The following is a 27,773-nucleotide window of genomic DNA, read 5'->3' on the forward strand; positions in this document are numbered from 1 at the left end:
CCAGTAAGCTCTGGTGTTCATCACCACCTGGATACTTGAGGCAAAAACATCTGCTCGCTGAAATACAAGTCACAGGCACTAAAAAAATGACTTGTTCATGGTGCACTACCTCCAAATAATTCTGTATAAAACACGCAAAACAATGAGTTTCTTTATATTTGCAATACATGTAGTACAATATTTCCAGAAGATGAATATGCTTTTTGATATTGCTGTATTACCAGGACTTCCTTCCAGGAAAAATATACGTATGAATAGAAAGATATGTGCACCAATAATATCAAGTAAAAAGAAAAACATGTCTCACACTTCTCAAAAAGCTTTGATCGCAATTATCATAATAGAAATGCAAATGCCAAGTGTTTCTGCTTCAATTGAGTACTTTTTGTCTACAGAGTGTATTCAGGAGGGCAGTTTTTAGCAGATGTATATCATATATTGGAGGATGACAGTGTCCATCAGCAATTTAAAATGGTGTGCCAACGATATCATGGATCGGAACCAGACGAGAATCATAACATCTGGATGGCGACGTGTCCCTTGATCCACCACCGGCATCGCCGCTTGCAGCGTTCGTTTTTGGTTCGTTTCCAACGTTCTCAGAGCGTGGACTCTGCGACGGTGTGCCCTTTAACATCTGCAAGCACCTCTCCACGGGAGATTGAGATCGGGAACTGCTGGTGGATGCCGCGAGTCTGGATTTGTGCGGCGGCGTGGCGGTCATCTCGTACATCTCTGCCTCACTGGCCGACCTCTGCTTGGCATTGAGGAACCAGTGTTCGTTCTTGCCACTCATGACGACGGGTCCGCCATTGCTGCGGCGATTCTGCGTCAGGTCAGAGTTCCTCCGTGGCACGACGGCGGGCGGCGATGCAAAGCCGTTCTTGGAATTGTCCGAGCTCATGGACAGATTGAGAATCTCTTCATCATCTGCAGATGGAATGTCCTCTTTCTCAATGTCCAGCACTTCCCAATTTTTTAGTTCCTCCTCTACATCTGTTTTACTCTTGCCAATCCCGAAGAGATTAGTAAAGCTGGAATGAAAAAAAAAGGAAGGAGATAAAAAGCAAATACAGGGTGTCAAATCCCTGGTTCCCAGCTTGAATAGTGACAAGTGCATTCTCCATACAACACAAAACAACAAAAGTATGAAACAAAACTGCGACACAAAAAGAAAAGAACACAAAACACGGCCAAAGAAACTGACAAAAAAAAGGATATCTATCTATCTATCTATCTATATCTATATACGTGTATATATATATATATAGATATATCATTATATATTTTTTTTATATGATATGGTTGTGCATGCTGTTTCCTGGTTGGATATAAAGACTGTTTGTATGTGTGTGTTTCTTACCATTTCTGCCTTTGACATGACAAAACAGTGACCAATGTATTCTCTGTCACTTTCCAATGGGAATAACATAAAACATGCAGTATGGGAATTCATAAAGTGTGGCAGACACATTGATATTATGAAATGCACATACTTGTACATCCATTGTATGTATCATGCTTTCACTTGTACTTCATTTAATCTGTTAAGTAACAGACTTGATTAAATAGGTCATGAATTTTCACACATTGAAGCCAGTGCAAAATACAAAATTGAATTGATTGATAATCAGTGTTTGGTACTTGGTACAGCTGGGTCTCACTGTATATGTGGAAACAACAAATACATGGTTCAATAGTTTGAATATGTTTTATATGATTAAAATCATTGGCTACCACTTGACAGCTTCCTCTACTATAACAACATGCTACACAGATTTACAATGTACATGCTATACTTCATTGAAAGTGCAACAATGGTGTTGCTGGCAAAATTCACTATCATACAATAATGGTCAACATGGCTTGATGAGTCATGCCAAAGGTTGTGTTGCATGGAGATGAGGTTAATTCATTGTACTACTTTTACAGAGACATCTTGAATTGAACACACTTTTCATCACAATGTTGAATGTGTACAGCATATTATACAGTATGGCAATGACAAATGAACAGAAATAAAGCAACGATTTGCAAATTAGAATGACTTGAAAACATATAACATTGGTCATGCATACGACTCTTTGTATCTGGAAGGTTTTAAAACTAATAACCTCTTGCAGTGTGGCAAAGAGTGATATTACACTATCCACACCATGTTCAAAGTTTGCTTTTACACACAGAGTATTGGCAGACAAATGCAATGACTGAGGTCTCATCATAATCTCAACTACAGCAAGAAATTTACGGAATTTTGAAATTTTCCCATGTTTCCATGAATCAGTGATATTACTCGCATTGCATAATCAACCTGGTGGACGTGATGATGTCTTTGCCTCACCTGTTCATACATTCCTTGAAAACGGAATGTGAAACTTTTGTCTTAGAATTCCACAGCGTTTTTTATCCTGTGTCCAATCTTGATAAAACATCTATCATTCTGTTTGTCTGAATCTATCCTACTTATGAAGGAACCTTGTACTTAGTGTGAAATTGTTACTTTAACAATGCAAGCAATGAAAACTCCATACATTCATAATTTCTTTCCCTCTCTGTTGAATTAGTGCCATTAGAAATGCATGTACAAATGTAGGATGTTATTCAAATTCATGAAATTCTTCCGTTGAGGTATCTTTATTGCGACTGATTGACAAGTTGCCCTACATCGATGTAAATAAGCACTGAAATGATCAGTGTTTTTTAGTAGTAGCCATGATAAAAAATCATGGGTGTATGCGCTCGAGCAGGATTTCAAACCTATGACCTCCTGATCTCAGGACAGGTCACATTTCCACTAGACCACCAAGCTTTTGCCCAACAGCAAGTGTTGGTTCTAATCCTTATAGCATGCAGCGGGAGCTGCGTAATTATTCAAATTCATTAAATTCTTCCGTCGAGTTGTTTATACTGCAACTGACTGACAAATTGCCCTACATTCATGTAGGGCAATTTGTCAATGAGTTGCAATAAATGCAGGATGGTTGTTGTCCACAAATAAGTTAGAATTAAATCTGAAAATTCTTGCAGTAAGTGGTAGGTACATGACAAAAAGAGAGTCTTCTTCAAACAAAAAGAAGAAGAAGAAGAGGAAGAAGAAGAAGAAGAAGAAGAAGAAGAAGAAGAAGAAAGCAGCAGTACATGATTTGTCCCCATGAAAGCCAGATAAACTTTACTCTCTTTGTTTGGCCTTCATTATTCGGGTGCAAAATTAGTCTTTAGGGTTAGAAACATGTTTTCAAAAAATTGTTTGGGCACACCAAATCAACTTTCAGTAAATGTAGTCGGATTATACATGTATTTTGAAGATGGAGCTTATGAGAGAACTTAATTGAGGAGAGCTGGAAAAAAAAAAAAACCCTCGCATAATCTGTCCTTCTTAGATTAAGTTGCTGTTTACATTCTGAAACATGCAAGGAATAGATAGCTTTATACATCATATTGTAAAACAAACCAAAACAAAATATCTAAACTTTGTGCCACCTTCAAGAAGGTGGACTCCTAAGAAAACAACTGCACATGATGAACAAAATTAATCTTCACAAAGTGTAAGTTGGCCTTTGCTCTGTCACATGTTAGTATTTATTTTGGATTTTAGATGTTAGGACAATAACATGGAGGGAAAATACAAAAACTGGAGTGACGGTGAATATTAAAATGGGAAGTGGCCAGCAGCAAAGTGACAATCTAGTGGACTTAAAAACAAATCATTTCAATTCTGCATCGCTCAATGAATTTTGGGGTTATCTATGTTAGTTATTGCTATGTCAGGCATGCCTATGGCAGAGTATACAACTGTTGTGTATGATTGTGTTCATACTTGAAGAATGAATGCATAAAATCTGAAACAGAAAGTATCAAGTGTTCTATTTGGGAAGTTTGAAACACGTAATATCAGTTGATAATAATGAGCCAGATGATGTAATTAAGTCATCCATTCTCAAATGGTCACAATGTCTTCTTATTCATGAGGAAATTAAAAGCATATAGATTGTACATTGAAAACTTGATACTGTATAAGCTGCTTTTTTCATGTACACATATTTCCGTGAATGAGGAGATCAATGTCATTTTCGCTAGATGTTGTTCTCGTGAACTGACACCAAGGCTATCGCCAGAGCAGAATTACCCTCGCACATGGCAACATTTCACATGATGTTAAAATTTGTGGTCCAACAATGATTCACAAAATTTGCAAAAATTATAAAACCCTCACAAAAATAACAGCTTATACATTTAATGCATTCTGATAAAATCAAAATCACTACAAAAAGCAAAACAAATAAGTAAAATGTCAAAGGGCAAACCTATCCTGGTAAAAAGGACAAATTGCCTGTGGAGAAATGAATGAATTATGTTGTACAGCTACATTCACTTCCAAAATGAAGCAAACAAAACTGTTCATATCCACCTGCATATCGAACAAATGTGAGTCCTCAGGAGGTATCTAAAATGTGTAGTCATATAATTCAGGTTAGTAAATTAAAGTGTGCATTCTCATGAACAAAATTCTATTAGTGCCACCATGCAAGAGTGCCATGCAACATTCCGAAATTTTGCTGCAAAAAAGTGAAGACTTATCCTTGCCTCGATACCATCGCCACGGAAACTAGGATACCAATGCAATGTCTTTAACTCCCCCAATTTTTTTGTGGTGGATGTAGTTTAAAGCCTCAGCAAATCTGCGTGTGTAGAAAGCAAAAGAGTATGTCTCCTGTAAGATCTTTTAAGCAGTGATCTTGGAGAGACAAATGACTAGATCGTAACATTTATTTTTTCTGTTCTCCATGTTTCAACTTTCTGTCCAAGATTGCAAACTGCTTTGATGGACAATTGATCACTGAGTAGTACCAAGAAAGATTGTGAATGGGTCTATGTGAGAAAGAAATTTATTGTGATATCTCATCTGATTGTATTGTACCAGGCCATAGCTACTGTAACATCCCACAGACAGACACACACACACAGACAGACAGACAGACTCACAGATTGTAGTCAGACAGACATACAGAGAGACTACACACAGACTGACAAATATACAACACAACAAACAGAGCTGCACATAGACAGGACACACAGAGAGAGAGAGAGAGAGAGAGAGAGAGAGAGGGGGGTGAAATAGAGATAGAGACAGACAGACAGACAGACAAACGGACGACAGTGAAATGCACAGACAAGTGTACAAACGTGCACGCAAACACACACTGTCATGAAATCAGCACATAGGACAACTGATGCTGCAAATTACATATTCAAAGTAAGAAAGGGTTGCGGGTCTCTATTGGGATGATAAAACATATTTAACAGTGTATGGGACTATTAAGGTCTGTTACTATTAAACACTCTGTTCCATCTAGGTTGAACCCAGGCCTATAGTACCACTGCTGCAAAATGTCAGGGACACTGTGTACAGTCTGGTGGCTGATGGTAACGACAGAGTTAGAAAGGTTTAAGGAAATATTGAACAAAATGTGCCACCAGGCAGTTCAATTCAAACTCAATGGGTAAAAGTGCATTTTTTCAAAGAAATCTTTGCAATCAAAGGAGGCAAAGGTTCTTGAGCTGAAAGAAGAGGAAGAAACATAAACTTGAGACATGTCAACAGCGTAACTTAAACATTTTGATAGGACATACACAGATAGAGAGAGAAAAAAAAAAAGAGAAAATTTTTTCTCATGCGCATTGGACACTGTCTTGTGACATTAATAGCCGCAATGCAGTAGGAACTTACAAAATATAATTTTGGAGAGGAAAGGCAGAAACAAAAACTTCAGACATGTCAACAGCTTGGTTTATGCTTTTTGACAGGACATACACAAATACAGAGAGAAAAAGACAAAAAAGATAAAATTTCTCATGCGCATTGAACATTGACTTGTGACATCAATAGCCACCATGCTGTAGAAACTTTATAAATCATATGTTTGCTGAGCTGTCAATGACCAAACATTCCACAAATATTAGCAAAGAAATTATATCAAGGCAAGTCACAACACTTGATGTACAAGTATTTTTTACATAACTTCTCATACAGAACGGTACAAAATAATTGTACTGTGACAAATTTTCTTGCAGCTATTCTAGTCAGGTGGGAAGTTCAAGAGTTTGAGAGTTACTCTGGCCTGCTTTGCTGAGTGCAGGTCAAAACACAAGAAAGCTACTCACTGATAAACTGACGCACCAAAAAAGTCATATCATGGCATGGGAGTCTGAATGAATATTTCTGAGGGTATTGAAGACCTACCTCAGAACTAGGGTCTCAATATTGACAAGAATGAAGTAGATACCATTATATCAATTACAGCTGTAGGCAGTATTTCCCCCACCCTAAAAAAAAACAACAAACAAACAAAATCCCTAATGAAACCAAAGAAAAAGAAAAAGAAATATAACCTTACAAAAATGCCCTGATTCTCATGTGATAGCATACACACTGTATGCATACCCTATCCATGTTTTGTTTTGTTTTTTATTCCATATAACTACACACAGAGAGTGAATGTGTTGTGAAAGTAATATCAGCCATCTGCAAAGACTGATTTGTTTTCTAAAAAATGTCTTTAAAAAAACCCACCATAAAACATAAAACAAACAGAAGCCAGTCATTCGTGTTCCTGATACTCCAGGACCAATTTGAGGCATTCATTCATTCTGCCCCTTATCATTCAGAGTGCATGTTAGACTTTCTCGGCCCCATGCATGTGCAAATGTGCAGAATTGAGTGGTGGTGTTTAGTCCCACACAAAGAGTATCTTGTAGTGAACAGAAGAAGAAGAAGAACATCACAAAGTTTTTGATCCATTCATGAATCAATAGTGTCAATTTTCAGTACTTTGGCTGAAATTCTTAGCTATTGGGTCAGACTACTTAAAACAGCATCTGTCCCACATACAGCATAAATTGCTTTACTGTCAATGCGACCCAGAACTCAAAGAACATAATTGCAATACAGTTAAACCTGCACTTGTATTCCACAAGGAAATTTTGTTTTACTCCGATTTTTACACTTGCTCACAAAAAATGCAGCAGCAAAAGCGAAAGTGAAACTTTTCAAAAGACAGCCAAAGCAGCGTCGGCGGATGTCTCCGTCCCACAGACTTACAATTTTCTGATTCCAGACGTCCTCTCCTTGCAAGGCGATTCATCCGAGCTTGGGACATTCCCCGCGCACGGGCGTGGTTCCTCTTTCGGTCTGTAGATTGACAAAGATGAAAGTTAGAAAGGGAAAACATGAGTATGAGACAGCACAGGGCCTGAGGTTGGCTGGGGGGGGGGGGGGGGAGAGAATGGCTTGATTTTTTTTTTTTTTCGAGCAGAAGCAGAATATATGGAGTGGAATAAATGGTGAACAAGCATCCTTGGTCTACAAAAGAGCTACATGAAAAAGGGTTAACATGAATGAAAATATCTATTTGACTGACAATTGACAGACAGAGAGAGATAGAGAGAGAAAGAGGGAGAGAAAGAAAGAGAGATAGAGAGAGGCTGTGAATATCATAAAAAGATTGATTTATACTTTGATGTAGAGAATGAAAGCGATCAAAGGGGAAAAAAGGAAAAGATCACAAAAAAATCACAGAGAGATATAGGTAGATATGTAGACATAATATCTAGATAGATATGGGTTGACATGTGGAGATATAGATAGATAGATAGAGAGAGAGAAGGAGAGAGAGAGAGAAGGAGAGAGAGAGAGAGAGATGATATACAAAGAGAGAAGAGAAAGAGAAGAGAAAAAAAGAGAAGGAGAAAATGAAATACACCTGTATTCCTCCAACTCCTCCGTGTGGAGAGAGAGAAAAAGAGAGAGATGACATAGAAAGAGAGGAGAGAATGATAAGAAAAAAAGAGAAGGAGAGAATAAAACACACCTGTATTCCTCCAACTCCTCCTCCAAGGCGACCACCTTGAGGTGCATCTCATCCCTCTCCTCAAGGACCTTCCTCAACTCATTGAGGGTGAAGCGGGGTCTGTCGGGGTCGCGTTTGATGACCGCTCGCCGACTCTCCCTCCTGCAGTCAATCTAGGAAAGAATGGTCATTGTGGTGGAATATACAATATATACATGCTTTATTATGTTAGCCACTCCCTACACCCCCCCCCCCAAAAAAAAAAAAAAAAATTGGTTCATTGGTGTAACCGTCCCACAATATTAAATCCTCTACCCGATTTTTTACCTCCGCCAAGGAAGAAGGGGATTAATCATCATCGGCGTTGATTTGTCTGTTATTTTGTTGTGTATCTTGCCCAATGAAACCTAGGCATAGTGCCTGCATGCTCCATAAAAAACCCCAAACCAAACACACAAATGCCCCATAACAACAACAACAACCGCCCTAACTACTCTATTTCTCTCTGACACGTTAAAGGGATCGTATAGTTTTGGTTGAGACCAAATTTCAGGTTTCTAACATTTTTTGGTGAGATAATGAGAAACCTCTTATGAAATATGAAAGAGCATGTAATTCTACGAGGAATTCAGTGCTTATTTGATGAAAATTGGTTTTGAAATGGCTGAGATATCCAAAAAAGGGCGATTCTAATAAAGTGTGGGACCCACACTTTATTACGATCGCTTTGTTTCACTTTGTTTTTGGATGTTTCAGTCATTCAAAACCCGATTTTCATCAAATAAACTTTGAATTCCTCTTAAAATGGTATGCTCTGTACTATATCATAAGTGTCTTCTTGGTATCTCGCAAAAACTTAAAGGCCCAATTCTCATCTCCACCAATACTGTGCCATCTCTTTAATCTAATTCATTATTATTATTATTATCATTATTATTATCATTATCATTATTATTATTATTATTATTATTATTATTATTTATTTATTTTTATTTATTTATTTATTTATTTATTTAGTTTTTTTTTTTTTTTTTGGGGGGGGGGGGTTCATCCAGGAAGTAAAAGGCATTCAGGCATTTGAACACCAACCACTTTACATTCAATATTCTCATATCTAGCTGAAAATGGCATCTGACAAATGCGTTGGTATCCACTGAGATATGAAACCAAAAATCATTTTGTTGATACCCAACTAGGAAATTTGACTATATTGACTGAGATATTCTGTTCTCTAATAAAGCGCTGACCACTTTCTGTTTCTGTATTGACAATGTGGTTTTTACGACCTAATGTGATAATATGATGAGTTCCTCTCATGTTTCCTGTATCAGCCAATCTGTGAAGGAAGAAAAATCAGATGATGCATTCACTGACCGCATCCCCCATAATTACCATAAGCCCTTATTAGATATTTCTTGTCACTTACGGGGCATTATTTACCATTTGCAGATGAATCAAAAACCCAGCTTTAATGCTTCAAAATAGTTCTCAAATGTGAGTACGGAAAGGAAACAGCCAGTGTAAAAATTTGAATCAGTATAATCAATGTTAAGTATTGTATATATAAAATTTGAACAATAGTTATAATTAACAGTTATGTTTTATTGGTTCCTTATATTTTAGGCATCATTGCATAGTTTTTATATGGCAGGATGTTTTGTGATATAACTGACCTACAAATATGCATCAAATGTGATATCTCAAACATTTTTATATCACTACTCCCAATGGTAAACAGTACCTTTAAAATGAAAGATGTATGATGACTAACAAAGCACCTATGTTATATTTGGAAATATCCGGCTTGTTTCCGTGGCAACCAAACCCAACTTAATACTGGAAGATATGGGACTCAGCCAATATTGCTTAGCCCATTTGAGGACGGGCTGATTTTGCTATAACATGCATTTCCCATAGACACTGGCCCAAGTATACTCGGGACTCATCCTCAACAGGTTAAACAAGTTGTTTTGAAAGTTTGCGAATTTACAATGGTCCGGTATCCATTAACCTTTTATGTGTCCACACTGTAACTTCAACTTTGCAAACTTTTTGTACAAGCACTCAGCTAATCCCTCCAAACTTTATAATATCTACATGTACTCATTGGCAATAACGTCTATCATGTGCCTATCGGCAAAACAAAAAAGCCAATACAGCAGGCCTGCCAATTGTTTAACAAAGAAAGCACAGCTAAGGGTTTAAAGGAGACCTCCGGATGATTTTCAAATTTTTACATTTGAACATACATAAATTAGTTATACTGGGTACAGAGTTTCAGGATTTATAATGATTGGGATGAAAAATAAGAATGTTTTCGAAGTTTATAACAAATTGCAATGAACAAGGATGATGACATGGCAGCCTCACCGTAAGAATGCATGAGATGTGGCTCAAGGAAGCAGCACAAAAGAAGAAGGCATGCATAGATTACACACAGGTGAGCTTGCAAGCATGCGGTATTGTAATGGAATGACACTGCTACATTTCTGAGATATGTGAGGCTCCTATGTCATCATCTTTGTTCAGTGTAATTTGTTTAAGGTTTTTGAAAGTACTGTTTCTCTGCTCAAGAACCACAATAAATTCTACAAATCTATACATGAAGCTGTTGATTTATGTACTACATGATGTGAAATTATGAAAATCGTCCGGAATGCCCCTTTAAAGGCATCACATACTGGTACAGGCTCTTGCCCAGATATCTGTATCTAGGAATCAAGCCCTATGACATACCTCGCACGTTGCCTTCTTTTCCTCATTCTCCGAACTCGATGTCTCCGTCTCGGTCCCGCCCTTGCCCACTCCCTCCTTCTTCTCCTTCTTTTTCTTCTTCCCCTCATCCACCACCTCCTCCTCCTCCTCATCCTCATCCTCATCCTCACCCTCCTCCTCCACCTCCATCAGGGAGCGCTGGGCATTGAGGTTCTTGTTGAGGGTCATGACGTCCACCTGGAGGGTGGACTTCTGCCGGATGAGGGAGCGGGAGTGGTTCTCCATCACGTCGTGCTTCCGGCGCAGGTTGCTGTTCACCTTGGCCAGCCTCTCCACCTGCTGCTGCAGCTATGGTAGCCACAAGAAACAAAAAAGGAGGAAAAGTATAAAGAAAAGAAGAATATCAATGAGATGTTCAGGATGATCATGTGCACAGAGAAAACTAGAAATATCACTGAACATAATTAAAGGCATCATTTACCATTTGCAAATGAAACAAAAAGCCAGCTTTAGTGGTTAAAAATGGTTCTAAAATGTGAGCTAGGGATAGAAAAAAACCAATGTAAAAATGTTAATCAGTATAATCAATATCAAGAAAATGTCAACAATAGTTATAATAAAATTTGTTTCTAGACTAAACTGTCTACAGTTATGGTTTATTGAGAAGAATAATGATATCTCCTTAAATACTTTAGGCTTTATTGCAACATTTTTATATGGTAGGATGTTTTGTGATACAACTGACCTGTTAGACATCTATGCATCAAATGTGATAACTCATATATTTTTTAAATCACTGCTCCCAATGGTAAACAATACCTTTAATACCCCAGCCTAATATTGTGCAGTAACCATGGCAACATACTTTCCAGAGATATTCAGGATGATCATATGGGGTATACAGAGAAAATGAGAACAATTACTGAAAGCGATAAATATCCCTAGCCTAAGACCCCGTTTACAGTGCGGGGCTCAGCTGCTGCATGGCCGCGGCCGGGCCCGCCTTCATTTCAGTGTAAACGCGCAAATGGCCAAATGCACGGCCAAAATTGGCCGCGCATTGGGCCACGCTCTGGAAGTGGTCTCGTGGCCTTTTCTCAGTGTAAACGCAAACTGGGCCAATTGCGCGGCCAATTTTAGTCTGGCTTCCAAACCCTCTGCCCGTACTATTTCGCTATTCAGGATACTAACCCCCTCAACGTCGAAAACTAGTATAGTTTAAGGTGGTTTTGTACTGCAAAGGATTTTTCCTTCAGCAGAGGCCTTTGCCCGAACGGCGACTTTGTCACCACGGAATCCAGTTGGCAAAGGGTCTGAAAACCAGGCTATACCAAATTGCGTTTGTTTACAAGCACAGCGCCACTACGACAAAATATTGAAAGGTTTGAGTTAAAAGCGCGGCCGAGCCCAGCAGTGTAAAAATTGTGGGGCTCGGACCCGCAATTGCATGAGGCTGGGCTCGGCCGCGGCTCGGCCCAGCCCGCACTGTAAACGGGGTCTGATAATGTGCTGCAACCATGGTAACATACTTCCCTTATAAAAAAAAACCATGGTTTTACAACCGTAACTATGGTATAACCATGGTTATGGACGGTTTTACAATGGATCGATGGTAATCCATGATTTTTAATTCATATCCATGGTAAATGTGTGGCGAAAGTGTGGTAATACCATTGTTAAAATACCATAGTTATGATAACATGATAAAACTTTCATTTTACGACGGTTTTAAAACCATGGTGAAAAAATCATTGTTATACCACAGTTTTAAGAAATTAAAAAAACAATGGTGAGAAAACCACGACAAAACCATCGTTCTACTTTGGTAAAAATAACATAATAATATAACAATGGTTGTAACCATGGTTTCACAATAGTATAAAAACAATGGTTAGGAAACCATGGTGTAACTCTCGTTCTACTAAGGTTGAAAACCATCGTTATTAAACCATGATTTCATCATGGTTTTATGATAGTGTAAAAAAGATAGTAATAAAACCATGATTTTAACCATGGTATTATGATAGCACAAAAACACTAGTTATAATACCATGGTTAAACTTTCGTTTTACAAAGGTTAAAAATGATGGGTATTAACCATGATATTAACCATGGTTTTATCATAGTTAAAAAATGATGGTTATATAACCACGGCTCGAACAGTGGTTTAATGAAAGTGTTTTAAAACCATGGTTAAAAAATCATCGTTATACCAAAGTTTTAAGAAATTCAAAAAACAATGGCGAGAAAACCACAACAAGACTATCGTTCTACTTTGGTAAAAATAACATAATAATATAACAATGGTTGTAACCATGGTTTCACAATAGTATAAAAACAATGGTTAGGAAACCATGGTGTAACTCTCGTTCTACTAAGGTTGAAAACCATCGTTATTAAACCATGATTTCATCATGGTTTTATGATAGTGTAAAAAAGATAGTAATAAAACCATGATTTTAACCATGGTATTATGATAGCACAAAAACACTAGTTATAATACCATGGTTAAACTTTCGTTTTACGAAGGTTAAAAATGATGGGTATTAACCATGATATTAACCATGGTTTTATCATAGTTAAAAAATGATGGTTATATAACCATGGCTCTAACAGTGGTTTAATGAAAGTGTTTTAAAACCATGGTTAAAAAATTATCGTTATACCACAGTTTTAAGAAATTCAAAAAACAATGGTGAGAAAACCACAACAAGACTATCGTTCTACTTTGGTAAAAATAACATAATAATATAACAATGGTTGTAACCATGGTTTCACAATAGTATAAAAACAATGGTTAGGAAACCATGGTGTAACTCTCGTTCTACTAAGGTTGAAAACCATCGTTATAAAACCATGATTTCATTATGGTTTTATGATAAGTGTAAAAACAATAGTTATAAAACCATGATTTTAACCGTGGTTTTATGATAGCACAAAAACACTAGTTATAATACCATGGTTTAACTTTCGTTTTACAAAGGTTGAAAACGATCATGGCTATTAACCATGATTATATTAACCATGGTTTTATCATAGTTAAAAAAATGATGGTTAGGCTATATAACCATGACTTTAACAGTGGTTTAACAAAAGTGTGAAAACAGCGGTTTTAAACAATCGTTCAAATTCCATTTTAGCAAGGAAAAGGATGGTCATAGCTACACCAGGATTTGAACCATTGTTTTATCATAGTGTGATGTGCAAAGGATGGTTATGAAACATTGATTGGTTCTACGAACCGTGGTTTCATGATAGTGAAGAGGCGGTTAAAAAACCATGATTAACCATGGTTGTATGATAGCTCATAAGAACAGTGGTTATAAAACCGTGGTTTAACTTTTGTTTACCCACGGTTGAAAAAGTGGTTATTTTAACAATGGTTTCAACCGTGGTTCATTGCTCATCAGATATAGAGTGCAGAAAAACCATATTCTAGAATTTTAACCATGGAACCTTGCATGATAGCATAAGAACAGTGAAACCATGGTTAACTTTTTGCTTTACCAAAGTTTAAACCACGTGCACTATGATTATTGAATGATGTCGATCACAAAAATCAATATGAAAACTCATAATTTGATGGCCGCAATGCCAATGCAAGTCATGACGGACATTCGATCTAACGCAACCACCCGCACCCGTTTGGCTTCAACAGGATTATGTAAACGAACAGTAGTCTTACCATTGCAAACAAAAAGCTGCTTCACTTGGTTGATTTACAGCATTCCTAAAATGCAACATCTATTCACTACGGAATAAAGCACGTAAAAAACCTTAAATGAGATTACATACTCGTGAAAAAATATAAAAAAGGTAGTAACCCATTGCCGCCCGTTCGTTCCCCGTAGCTTTGACATGTACACACAACAATAGAAAACTATATGAATGCAATCGGCGTGTAGTAATTGTGTACGATGAATGGGAGATCGGGAGATCCGGGTTGTTGATATGAGGCTCGTTCGTACCAAAGATCACAACAAAAATATATTTCAAAATATATGGAGCACAAAAAATATTGACACATTAAAAATAATTTGATTTGCAATAAAAAAAGTTTTAAACATATATTTTTCTATTCAAAACCAAAAAATTAATGATTACAAGTTTTCTTGATAATAATGTAACGTAAGAGGTCATGTGCGTGTTGTTGTTGTCGCTGATTGAACCTTATGTGTATGTACGATGTACTGCTGAACCGTTAGTCCGCGACCGCGCTCAAAAACCACACACACGGCTACGATTTGCTGTTCATTCAAACGCTCTTTCGTGATGATCTCTGACCGGAGTCAAACATCTCGACGTACGAACCATCTGATATTTTCAGAAATGGCTAGCAAACGGCCCCTAAGAAAAAGAGGAACTGCTCCTTCGGGATTCTTCGAGGAAGGTTGGTCAACGTAACTTTTAATACATTATTAGTAGACCTAATCTTAGCTAAAATAATTACCAGCGAGATTTGCATTGAATTGTCCCGACCGACCCGGGGCCGGCAGCGGCCCTGCCCCTGCTGTGCAAATTTCGCATGATCGTATCAAGTGGGGATAACCAGTCCAGTAGACTGTTCTGTATCTGAAAGTGTGACTGAGTCAGTGAGTGTGAGAGTATGACATGAGAGCTCAAGAGTTTGGAATGAGTTGTTCTAACTCAGCTACTGTATATGTACTGAACTGTTAGTGTTACTGTGTCACGTAAATTCTACAAGTTATCTACGCAGATTCTATACACAACCCAGTCGCTGTAGACAGTGTGTAGATCTAGTATGGTTGGGGCACCACCTATCGGCAGGGCACCTTCCCTTCGGCACCCTGCGTATCATGGCTGTTTGCGTATAGTCACTATAGAACGAAAAGGTACGCGCGGGATTAAGTGTCATGAGCTATAAAAACAATAAAAACGAAGAAACGAAAATCAAACTCAAACAAACCAAGCCTTTGGCCGCTAAAAATTACACATCCGCTCAGTAACGACGCATGGCTGTGAAATTCACGTGTATTACCTATGGCCTGTGAAATTCACGTGTATTACCTATGCTGTGAAATTCACGTGTATACCTATGGAGGTTAGGGGGTGCCGATCGTAAGGTTCCCTTTTTAGCTGCGCGAAGAAAACGAAACGCACGCGCTAAAATTGCGCTATTTTAAAACGGAGATTCATAATCAACGAGACGGTCACGACATTCAAAACTGCAGTATTTATGGCATATTTGAGGTAAGAATTAGGCGGATTTGTGCTAATTTTAGAATAAACAAGCTACAGATCCTTAGGGTGACGATACGTGGTACCCCCAACCCTACTAGTAGTGACAGGCTATAATTTATTCGCACAGCGTACTCTAACAGCATCTGGTCGGGCTAACAAGACGGTAGTCGGTAGTTCTAACAGTTAGGCGTAATCCCTAACAATGTTAGTAGGCATAGGCCTACCTCATATTGGGTGGTGATATCAGGTTCGGTGCAAGCTACATCAACAACACTATTTTCTGCTAACTCTGTTGGGACTTCTAGTGGTAACTGCTCCAGTGAATCAAGAGTATCAGTAGAAGCTACGCTAAGACACAAGGGCTTACTCCTGCGAACTAGTATGCTCATGGGCGAAATACGGACGCCATTCCACCATTGAAAGCAACAGACCGATAGATTGATTAGAGGGCGTACTGTATATTACGCGATCATGATATCAGTGCCGTATCACTGGGTCCTCGTATTTCTGTCTCCCTTTCATTTTTCCCCTTTTTAGGGGGCATACAGGGGAAGATATGTACCGATGTATGTACTTAGAATCTTGTTTTGTCGTAAAGAAGTATCATTCCTGTCTAACCATGAAATGTATTTGAAAAAAATGTCATTTACTTTCCAATCGCAATCTGCAGGCCCACAAAGTTTGAGCTGAAGTAGGTAGACCAAACTATGTTTCGGGAGGGAGAGAGAAAGAGATAGGTGGCATTTGTCAGCTCAAACACAAACTTGCTGAGGGACTACTGATAAAAAAGTAATTACATTACTTCAATTTTTTTTTTTTACATATCGACAGAAAGTATACTTTTTGTGATATTTTGAGGTCTGAAATGCAATTCTACCGCTGTGTGCTTCCTTTTAAAATGAAGAAAATGAAAGGAAGGTAGGGTTTGCTCCATAGGCTCACGTGTTTAAGAAGCTTGCGGTATTATTACTAAATTGGCTGCCATTGGGCTCCATGTTGGGCTCCCGCTCCATGCCGTACTACACCCGTTTGCGTGCGAAGTCGCGAGAGTACGCCCTCTTAGCTTCTATACTCTTTGATTGTGTCTCAGCACTAACTTAAGCACTGGCAGCCACTGGCACTGGCGATAAAACTGAAGTGAACTTGAAGTCCGTAGGTGCTGGTGGGATGACCTCAAAAATATGTCATAAATTTCTGGTTGCTGGTGCTGGGCAAACTTCTGAAAGATTCATCTGTCCGAAGGAGTCTTCTTTTATTTTTTTTTTTGACGTTACTTATGGCTCTCTACCTCCGGACTATGTCTATAGGAGGGGATCCGTAAAGCCAGATGCAGTTTCTGCTCTGTGGAACATATCCCCGTTGACGAGATACAGACCAATCTTTCGGTCAAGTGCTGGGCTTGGTGTTGAAATCAAAGAATGTCGTCTGCTGAACCTAGCTCCGCCATTTCGTAGTGTAAGAGTTAGGCCTGTAGCATGTACATCTTATGCTAATGCAATGGTCGCCCACGCCACGAAACGTAGGCCCTACACGAGCATGTGGCTTCGTAAATCTGAGCCTGGAAGCATAAAATTAAATATTAAGTTGTGTTTTGAAGAATGGTTGAAATTTGGGGCATTTTAGTCTGTCTTCCTCACTTTGTGTCTAAAAACTAAGCAGTCCTGCATCTTTTAATATTCGAGTGTAATCATGCGCCATCACTTTTCGTCGTGCGATTCTCACGGACCTTGCGATGCTGCGATTCCAACACCTATTGCTGGGGATCAATAACTTTGATAAGTATCGCTTAGTTAATCCGACCGTCGGTGTTGGAGCTCAGTTTAAGTCAGTCATTTGGGAGCTAGCACTAGCACTGATCTTGAAATCCCCCAATGGCAAAGGATGCTGTATTTTGTAATTTGTATGTTATACCAGTATATCATTCACCTAACGGATTGTTGTGTGATTTTTCTGGCTAACCTTATTTTTCTTCTCTCAATCATTAATAGGTGTATTATTGTTATGTTGTGTGTTTTTTTTTTCCTCATCAGAATCAAAGATTGACTGTGCAAGTGGCTGATGTGAGAAGGTGTTTCCATAGAAGACTTGCAGTCCATAGAAGACTTGAGGTCCATCCATGACCATTGATCGTGCTGTCCACTAGCTTCCTCCTTTCATGGGTACAAGTACATGATACACATGCAGCGCTGATTTACATCAATATGTGTACATGGCATCCTCCTGGCTGAATTCTGGTGCAAAGAAGTGGATCATCTGATGTCATGTTTTTTCCCGTTTGACCATGTCATCAAGGAGAAGGTATTCCTTTTTCTTTGTTTCTTTATTTCAACCCAGTATGGTTCACTAGGAATTTGAGCATATCGCTGTAACATACCCAAATTCTTGTGCAACATCCTCAAAAACCAGCAGCATGCTATGCGACATTGTAGAATATTTGGGAGTCTTTTATTCCAGCAGTCATTTGGGAGCTAGCACAAGCACCAAACTTTAAATCATCCAATGCTGTATTTTGTATGTTACATCATTTTCCTGTGTGATTTTTCTGCCTAACCTTATTTCACTTCTCTCAATCATAACTATTATCGTTATGTTGTGTTATTTTTTTTTTCCTCATCAGAATCAATGATTGATTGTGCCAGTGGCTGAGACGAGAAGGTTTCTCCATAGAAGACTTGAAGTCCACCCATGACCATCGATCAGGCTGTCCCCTAGCTAGCTCCTTTCATGGGTACAAGTACATGCAGTGCTGATACGTGTATGGCATCCTCCTGGCTGAATTCTGGTGCAGAGGAGTCATCTGCTGATGTCGTACTTTCTCCCGCTTTTCCATGTCATCAAGGGTAAGATACTCCTCTTTCTTTCTTTCTTTGTTTCTTTCTTTTTTTCAACCCATTATTAGTGTGGTTCATGAGGAATTTGAGCATTACACTGCAGCATACCCAAATTCTTGTGCAACATCCTCAAATACCAGCAGCATGATATGCAGCATCCTAAAATATTGGCAACCTGCTTAAAATAGAATGTGATCAATTTTTGAAAAACATCAAATTACTCTAGGCAATTTGTGCACAATACATGATATGGAATGTTGAATGTAATGGCTTCACCTGTATGTGGCACTTAGGGGTTAAAATGATTGTAAAAGTACACTGCATTTTAAACAGTATCTCTCCAGCACATTAGAGTGATGAAATGATGGCTAGGTGTACCACATCAATCTAATCCCATTCTTCTTATGTTTTTTGCAAGGTAGCTATTCTGTGCAAGAATTTTGTGTGTTGAGTATTTGAAGTAGAGTTTAACACGTACTACATGTTATTATTATTTTTAAAAGATACTAGCGTAATAAATAAATTCTCAGTTGGTTGCAGGAGTGATCTTCCCCAAGAAAATTCTCACGGCTCACGGTTGCAAAAGAAGGACATCTCAAGGCTCCACAACGACAAAGGGCACACTAACCAAGCTATATCAAGACCTAGTTCCTGCGAAGCCTCATCCAGAAGTTGCACCAAAGCTTACTGCTGGATAGTCTTGGACAGTAGAAGTACAAGGACAGTTTTCAAAGCATGTGAAGTGTGCATGTATGCTCTCATGTCAGGACTGTTGGTTGCTAGAAAATTTTTTTTTTTTGGATGCTGTTTTGTTCTGTTGTCCAGTGCTCCTGGTGTCACTTAAGTCCAAATTCGCATTATCTATACAAAGCTACAAATGATCATGTACATCAAACATGCACTAATATATGTACACTGTATTTAATTATCCGACTAATTCTTTGCAGGTGATATTGTTATAGTTTTAAATCATGTGACTGGCAATAAGCCATACCTACGTACAGTCAAGATGCTGCTCATGAAGCAATAAAAAGCTACTTTTCAAACGTAACAGCAAAGTGAGCAAATGTGCATTCTTATGTCTTATTTGTTGACTGAGGTTCAGTAAGAGTACATTTTCTTCATTGATTTGTTTACATAAACCTACAGTTTTGCAACTGGAAATAATGTGATATTTGTATGATACTTTGACTTCTCACACCCAGCTGCTGAAAAATAACTTTTGAATGTATAATCATAGTTGACTGTTTCTACCCTTGTGTACTTTCTTATTTTAAAGGTGCCTAGACCCGGTAGTTGCTGCAGCGCTTTTGGATGAGAGTGCCGATCACCATTAGCATTGATACAAAGACTGCCAAAATTGAGCTGTCGTCAACGGTAAAGCGCGTAGGTGTTGCTAGGTAATGTTGCCTTCATTGTCTTCTCTGCGTGTCAGACAGTCCGTAGAATTTGAATGCCAGGGTGCATGCTTCTTTGTTTGACTTCAGAGAAAAAAATATTAAAGCTGTCATCATCAGCAGTGGATTGGACTACTTCGGACTCATGGAAATGGGTCAAAGCGTAAGCGCTAACGATAAAGAGGAGTCGATAGCATAGGTCTCTCAAGGAAGCTTGTGCCGTGCGCCGTGTACGCTAACGATAAAGAGGAGTCGATAGCATAGGTCTCTCAAGGAAGCTTGTGCCGTGCGCCATGTACGCAAGCAAACCACCGGGTCTATGCGCCTTTAAATGCTAATGACAGTACAGTCAACTCCAGTCAGTCAGTTTTGACTGAAAAAGCGCATCAAATTGGGCAATGTTTGACTTCTGCATGTTCAGAGGAATACACATGACTAGGCCATAAAAATTGGGACTTATTGGTTTCCTCAATTTGGCCATAGTGTATTCGATATACATGTATGTTTTGGGGAGAGCTTTGGCTGTGTGAAAGTCAATGCTGGTAAGAGCATCGACCTACTCGTTGCTACATATAGCTTTTTTTATTAAACAGTGAATCAATTAACACTTACAATCTGCACCCATCCACCAACACACACATGGAAGTCAGTTTTTAAATACAGCTGTACATATTTTTTAGACTATAGCTAGAAGGAAAATAGAGAATTGGTTTTCTCCTGTTTCAGAGTCCAGGTTCATATACATGTTTACAAATGTACTGTATCACAATACATATGTATAGGAATTGTAAGAATTATTATTCTGCTCCAGGTAATTTACTGAAAATATTTTTATTTCATCACTTTATGTGAAGACTCTACTGTGCTATTTATTGATCATTATTCATCAAATAGCAAAGCAATTGTGGAAAAATATATTTCTCCAACTAATTTTCCCCATGGTTTCTCAAAGTACTTGTGAAATACAACTGTAGTTAAAAATACATTTTTCTATGATATTGCACTGTGGTTAAATAGTGGGTTTACTATGTACAATGGATCATGGTTGTATCGTGATTTTGGTTGTAATTCTGTGGTTTGGCAGCTGTAAAACCATGTTTTCATCTTTTCCTAACCAAACTTTCACCTTTACCTAACCATGGTTTTACACTTCCTTAACCATGGTTTCACTTCTTCGTAACCATGGTTTGGGCACGGTAGAAACACAAGTTAGTGACCATGGTAAAACCACAGTAATGTCATGGTAAGTGCGTTCCAATTTACCACCTTTAAACCATGGTTAACCCATGCTAAACCTATGGTTTAACCGTGGTTACCATGGTTTGACAATAGTGCACCATTGTTTGACTATGGTTAAACTATGGTTTAACACTAGTGCACCATGGTTTGACCATAATTAAACCATATTGCCCTATGGTTAAACCATGAGTTTATCATGGTTTCATCTTTTCCTAACCGTAGTTTCACCATTTCCTAACCGTAGTTTCACCATTTCCTAACTGTGGTTTTACACTTCCTTTACCATGGTATCACTTTTTCTTAACCATGGTTTTGGCTTGGTAGAAACACAGTAGTGACCATGGTAATACCACAGTAATGTCATGGTAAGTGCGTTCCAATTTACCACCTTTATACCATGGTTACCATGGTTAACCCATGCTAAACCTATGGTTTAACCGTAGATACCATGGTTTAACCATAGTGCACTATTGTTTAACTATTGTTAAACTATGGTTAAACACTAGTGCACCATGGTTTGACCATAATTAAACCATATTGCACTATGGTTAAACCATAAGTTTGCCATGGTTTAATCTTTTCCTAACCATAGTTTCACCATTTTCTAACCATGGTTTCACACTTCCTTAACCATGGTTTTACTTTTTCTTAACCATGGTTTTGGTACTGTAGAACCACAGTAGTGACCATGGTAATACCACAGTAATGTCATGGTAAGTGCGTTCCAATTTACCACCTTTATACCATGGTTACCATGGTTAACCCATGCTAAACCTATGGTTTAACCGTAGATACCATGGTTTAACCATAGTGCACTATTGTTTAACTATTGTTAAACTATGGTTAAACATTAGTGCACCATGGTTTGACCATAATCAAACCATATTGCACTATGGTTAAACCATGGATGAATCCAATGTAAAACCATGGTTATGCCTCATAGTCAAACCATGGTATTTTTTTACAAGGGTTTACATAGATATTCAGGATGTTCACATACAGAGAAAACCAGACATATCACTGAATGTGATAAATACCCCTGCCTTAATATAGTGCAGTACCCATATTTCTGTATTTTACAGAGATATTCAGGATAACCACATACAGAGAAAACTAAAAATATCACTGAAGAAGGGGATAAATACCCCCAGCATAATAATGTCCCACAACCATGGCTCCCCATACAATACTTCACACAGATGTGAATGATGAGCTCATACCTAACTTTAGATAAAAGTAGAGCAGTATGTGCACATTGTACAATGTCTTATCTAACCCTAACCCTTATCTTTACAAGACAGACTGAGAATCCATAGTGTGTGTGACTATACAGTGTAATTCTACACTAGTCCATATTTGTGAAGTAAGCGTGTTCCATGTTCTTTAAATATGTATTAAACAAATGATGCAGAATAACCAAGTAAAAACTGAAAATGGCTGACAGCATCCTGATTCACTTAAAAAGAAAAATGTTACATGTTGCCAAGATTACATTTCTGTTATGTACACGTGTACAAGGTAGTGTGTCACAGTATAGAAGACCTGAAGCATGAATAAACTAGAGAAGCACTCTGAGAGCGCAGACCTCCGCCAAGCATGCAGCTCATTTCCACCACTGATCTTGTTCTTCCACAGAGATATCAGTGATTTCCACCCATACGTACCGGTACTTATAGCATTGTGTGCTGAAAGCCGCCCGATTTCCCAATATAGAAGCCTTTGTTACGTCATAAACCCTCAGCTGCACGGCGCCTCGCCCTAGTAGAAACTAGAGCACGCACTTTAGTGCAAGCATGCAAACCTCAAATACGCGCAGCCTGAACTCCCAAGTTCATTGACCCTACAGTGTACCTGCCAAAATATCAAAAATCCTTCATAAATTCCCCCAAAATTCTTGGATCTCTACCAAAAGTTAATCGTTTGTTACTTGTGTCATTCTCAACCTTTCCTGCAAGTTTCATCCCAATCCGTTAACTACTTTTTGAGTTATTTTGCACACTGACAAACTAACTAACAAATGAACAAACGAACAAACAAACCAACGGTAATGAAAACATAACCTCCTCCCTTGGCGGAGGTAATCAGTGATGTTACAAATATTTCTGGACAGGTACATTAGGATGCTCATGCCAGACTGAGGAAAAATAAAAAGTAAAACGCTGTATGCAGTCATACTAAATTTATGGATTGCAGGAAAGGATTAATGACACTTTCTCGTATCTGGCACTCCTTATGACAGAAATGAGCTATTAGTACTAAACATCATGCAACACAACCCAAAAGGAAGTGATTATGTTCGACTAATAAAAGACATGAGAGCCTGCAATGTTATCCTTTTATATATTAAAGTACATTATCACTATCATGTTTCATTCAACAAAAGCAAAATATCCATGGATTCACAAAGTTCTCTTGTTGCTCACAGGTGGTGAGCTTCCTCCTTCAGACTGTGGGATTGCACAATATTTGTTTCATCGTACAGGAACAGTGTCTTCTACCTGTGGAATCGGTATTTTACATCATAGAATGATGTGAATGAAAGAGGAACAGGTACATTCATATCTACGCACCATTCCTATTATCAATAATAACAATGATAATTGTCATGTTTCTTTCTCTTCTGAACCACTGCAGGGTATTAACCCATTGAGGACAAGTCCTTGAGTATACTCAAGCAAGTGTCTATGAAAAATGTGTGTAGCAGATATGTAAAAAATGAGAAGTTTGTGTCAAAATGAATTATACCTCTAATATCTGATGAGCACTTATTCACTGGTATTATGAACATCACCAATAAAAAACAAAAACAAAAAAACAAAACAAAACAAGAGACCCAGGGGTCTAGCGCTCACCTGAGTATCGCAAATTTACCTTTCACGCAGTTACTAATCTTAATTACATACAGCTCTACTAAAATTAGACCAGGCATTCTCAAGTAGAAGATGAAAATTCTAGAGAAGATTTTTAAAGATTCCTTAATTTGGGGGGGGGGGGGGGGTGGGGGTCCCCCGGGTGGGGCATGGTGCCCATTTAACAAACTGAGATCCTAACCCCCTAGGGATGCTACCTGCCAAGTTTGGTGAAAATCCATTGTGAAGTTTTCAAGAAGATGAAAATGTACAATTTAGGCCCCAATTTGGACCTCCCCATTCCCCCCCCCCTGCCCCCATGGGGGCACCCCTGGATCTGCCCATGAACAAACTTGAAACTGCATTATGTACTAACCCATAGTATCTACTTAGCTCTATCCCTTCTGATTCCCCCCGGGAGCCGGTAGCCCCCTGGATGGGGCATGGTGCCCATTTTAACAAATTGAGATCCTAACCCCCTAAGGAAGCTACCTGCCAAGTTTGGTGAAAATTGGTCATGGGGTTTTCAAGAAGAAGATGAAAATGTTAAAAGTTTACGCACGACGCACGACAGACGCCGCACGAAGAGTGTTAGCAATAGCTCACTTGAGCCTTTGGCTCAGGTGAGCTAAAAACGATCAGGCATTTGCCATATGGGCCCACAGATTGATGGCAGATTCAAACTTTTTTTTTTATCTGAAAGAAAGAATCATCATAAAAAATGAATTGCCTCAATGACTATACTGCACTGAAGAAATCCAGATATATAAGATTATCATGATCACCATCATTATTTCTGAATCCTCTTTCACATTCAAAAAGTACTTTCATTTTCATTCTCCAATTATACTCTTTCTGCAGATGTCTGACAGGCGATAAATTAAGACACACAGCCAATATCAACTGAGTGATGGGATTGACCATATGATCACACTGTCGGTAGGGTTCTCTTTCAGATTAGAATGGAGAAGGTGCTGGTAGACAGAACATGGTAGGTCTGGCACTCTCAGTAAAACTGATTCTCCACTGCTAAAAATAAATACACAAAATGTTCAGTATCTTTTGTGTTTGTATCTTGGCAAAGTGAACCAACTTATTTCCAACCAGTTCGGAAATTTTGAATTCAGATTTGAATGGATATCAAGTTGCTGTTAGATAGAACATAGTTGGTCTCACATCTGTAAACAATTCTCCATACTAATAGTTAAAAATAAAGATTAAAATTATCAATTATGTCTCATATCTAAATAAACCAACTTATTTCACTTCAGTCTAGAAATTTGCAAGTTTTGTATTGCTTGTCTCGTTTTTCTGCTCAAACTCTGCTTCTAAAGCGACCCTCAAAGTACGACTATGATTTCACTCCTAAAAGATTTCATGTCTTTTTTCTGAATCTATGGCAAAACAAAATGTAGTCCCTCTAAATTTTCCAGCCTCCAAATGAGGTGTACTTTGTAGAGGGGTCCACCCTTATAGCTCATCAACCAAACTCAAAAGTTTTCAACAGGCTTGTATGACTACTCTGTGTTTCCAGATTCATTTTTAATAGCATCTTTGGCACTAAAAAAGTGACATGGCTCGGGCTGGTCCACTTTATAGACAGATATGAGACTGGTAGAGTCTTTATTCCCCTTATTTTATGAGTGCTTGTGGAAAATTAGTGCATTTGGTGCTCCTCGGTTTAGAGCTGGAAAATCACCACGTAGCAGAGTGATATTTGTCTGCAGTGCTACACAGAACATTTTCAAATCATAACATGATGATTTGAATCATGTTTGCTTAAAGGGAACGTAAACCCCAATAATAATGTGGATTGAGTGAAAGCAGTAATATTAGTAGAACACATCAGTGAAAGTTTGAGGAAAATCGGGCAATCGATGCAAAAGTTATGAATTGTTAAAGTTTTGGTGTTGGAACTGCTGGGAAAGGAGACTGCTAGAGGTTATGACGTATGAGTGGACTACAATATAAAGAAAATATAAAGGGAAATCAGTAAAAATTCATTTTTCATGAAAATTGCACATTCCCTCAATTTGGTACTGACCTATGTGAGGGGTAGCACTTATTCACCCTGCTTTCTGAAAGTGGTTAGTCAAGAGCTCTTTCACTTTGGTAGAAAAAGGAATTTTTGTGAAATTCCTTTTATATTTTCTTTATATTGTTGTCCACTAATACGTCATAACCTCTAGTAGTCTCCTCATCCAGCGGTTCCAACACCAAAACGTTAAAAATTCATAACTTTTGTATCGATAGTCCGATTTTTCTCAAATTTTCAATGATGTGTTCTATTAATGCTAATGCTTTTACTCAATCCACATTGCTCTTTGGGTTTGCCTTCCCTTTAACTCAAAATTTTCCAGTCTGTCTGGGTCAGCACAAGACTGCACCATCCTTGCATGTTTTACAATGTCTCTCTAAGAAATAATGAAGAGAAACCTTTTTATGAGAGATTATTTTCCCCCAAGGGAGTGACATCATCAAGCAACAATATTAGCTGTCTGATACATACATACAGTGTACCTTCACGTCTAGAGATCTGACTGCTCCCTTTAACTCTGTTGATATTTGGTCCAAACGGGTGACCTTTTCTGACGGACCTGCTGGGTGCATTTGAACTGTATAGTACACATGTGCAGATCTCATCTGACATGTTAACTATGGTGGCCAATGACACCCATGGACTCATCACTTTAGAGGGCTCTTGACACCACGGGAGATACAATGGCTCGCAGTATAGAACTGTGAACAATCTATTCAGGGGATATGATCTTCCTACCTTTTGATGGGAAGCAGTACAATAAAATGATTGTTACAAACTCTGTTTTGGGGAAAATTCATTATATGTTAAAGTAGACAATGTCAAAAAGAGTAAAGCTACAAAAAAGAGAGGGCATCATAATAATGAAAGAAACCCTACACAGCTATGCCAATATCTGAATGTTGATTTTCAATAAATATTAGCATCCCCTTTATAAAGTCATTATATGTAATTCAAATTTTAATTCATTACAAAAAGTTTATCATTTTAAAGTCAGTTAAGGTACAGCTTCATGTGAAATAAAAAAAAAAAAAAGATTAGAAAAACAAGGACGATATCCCTTTGTCAAATTTTCACATAAATATGAATGTGACTGATGCCACTTTATCTATAAAACATGTGATGACTTTCTAATTCATGCTAGAATCTAATGTCCATACATTGTACGTCATGTATCTTTCACTGTTCTGTTTCTAGTATATCTCCAAATTATTTCAGTTCATTGTGAATTCTTATCCAGCTGAGGGGTATTAAAATACTACCATGAAACACAGATCATACTATGTTGTATCCCCTCCCCCTTCACATGAAAAAAAAAAAAAAAAAAACACTCTTCAGAATACAAGATTAAAAAGATATCACCTACATACTGTACGACCAAATTGTCTGTCCATGAATGTAATGAAGTATGTCTCTATAGATAGTCATTAGTTCAGATGCAGTGTAATGTTCACCAAGCACAAAGTGACTATGTATTTCACATCCTAGATGTTTGAATACCATGTGATAGCACTTTTGCAAATTTCAAAGCCCTACAAAATCATTGATATCCACATACAATATACACCATTTGTGCACACATATACAAGGAGGTATACGCATATATGAAAGGTCAGTGTCCTGCAATGTACATTTTCAATGTAATTATCTTTGTC

General features: G+C 38.1%; 1 protein-coding gene and 1 long non-coding RNA gene across 3 annotated transcripts in view; one reads left to right on the top strand and one right to left on the bottom strand.

Annotated features, from left to right (window-relative positions):
* Positions 1-466: 466 nt before the first annotated feature.
* Positions 467-27,773, bottom strand: part of LOC140227882 (RILP-like protein 1) — a 37,616-nt gene continuing 10,309 nt past the window's right edge. The window contains exons 4-7 of the mRNA XM_072308268.1: positions 10,698-10,910; positions 7,869-8,002; positions 7,100-7,189; positions 467-1,034 (exon numbers count right to left, since the gene is read on the bottom strand). Coding sequence (XP_072164369.1) covers positions 467-1,034; positions 7,100-7,189; positions 7,869-8,002; positions 10,698-10,910 — 1,005 coding nt within the window. The remainder of the gene's footprint in view (positions 1,035-7,099; positions 7,190-7,868; positions 8,003-10,697; positions 10,911-27,773) is intronic.
* On the top strand, positions 14,835-20,632 carry LOC140227261 (uncharacterized). 2 transcript variants are annotated; one of them, XR_011901032.1, is made up of 4 exons: positions 14,835-14,952; positions 17,795-18,062; positions 18,382-18,604; positions 19,126-20,632. It is a non-coding gene; the product is annotated as an uncharacterized lncRNA (long non-coding RNA). The 2 variants fall into 2 exon arrangements; XR_011901033.1 differs by lacking the exon at positions 14,835-14,952 and adding an exon at positions 15,827-16,553.

Source organism: Diadema setosum, chromosome 4, assembly GCF_964275005.1.
Source record: "Diadema setosum chromosome 4, eeDiaSeto1, whole genome shotgun sequence".
In the NCBI taxonomy this organism is placed as follows: Eukaryota; Metazoa; Echinodermata; class Echinoidea; order Diadematoida; family Diadematidae; genus Diadema; species Diadema setosum.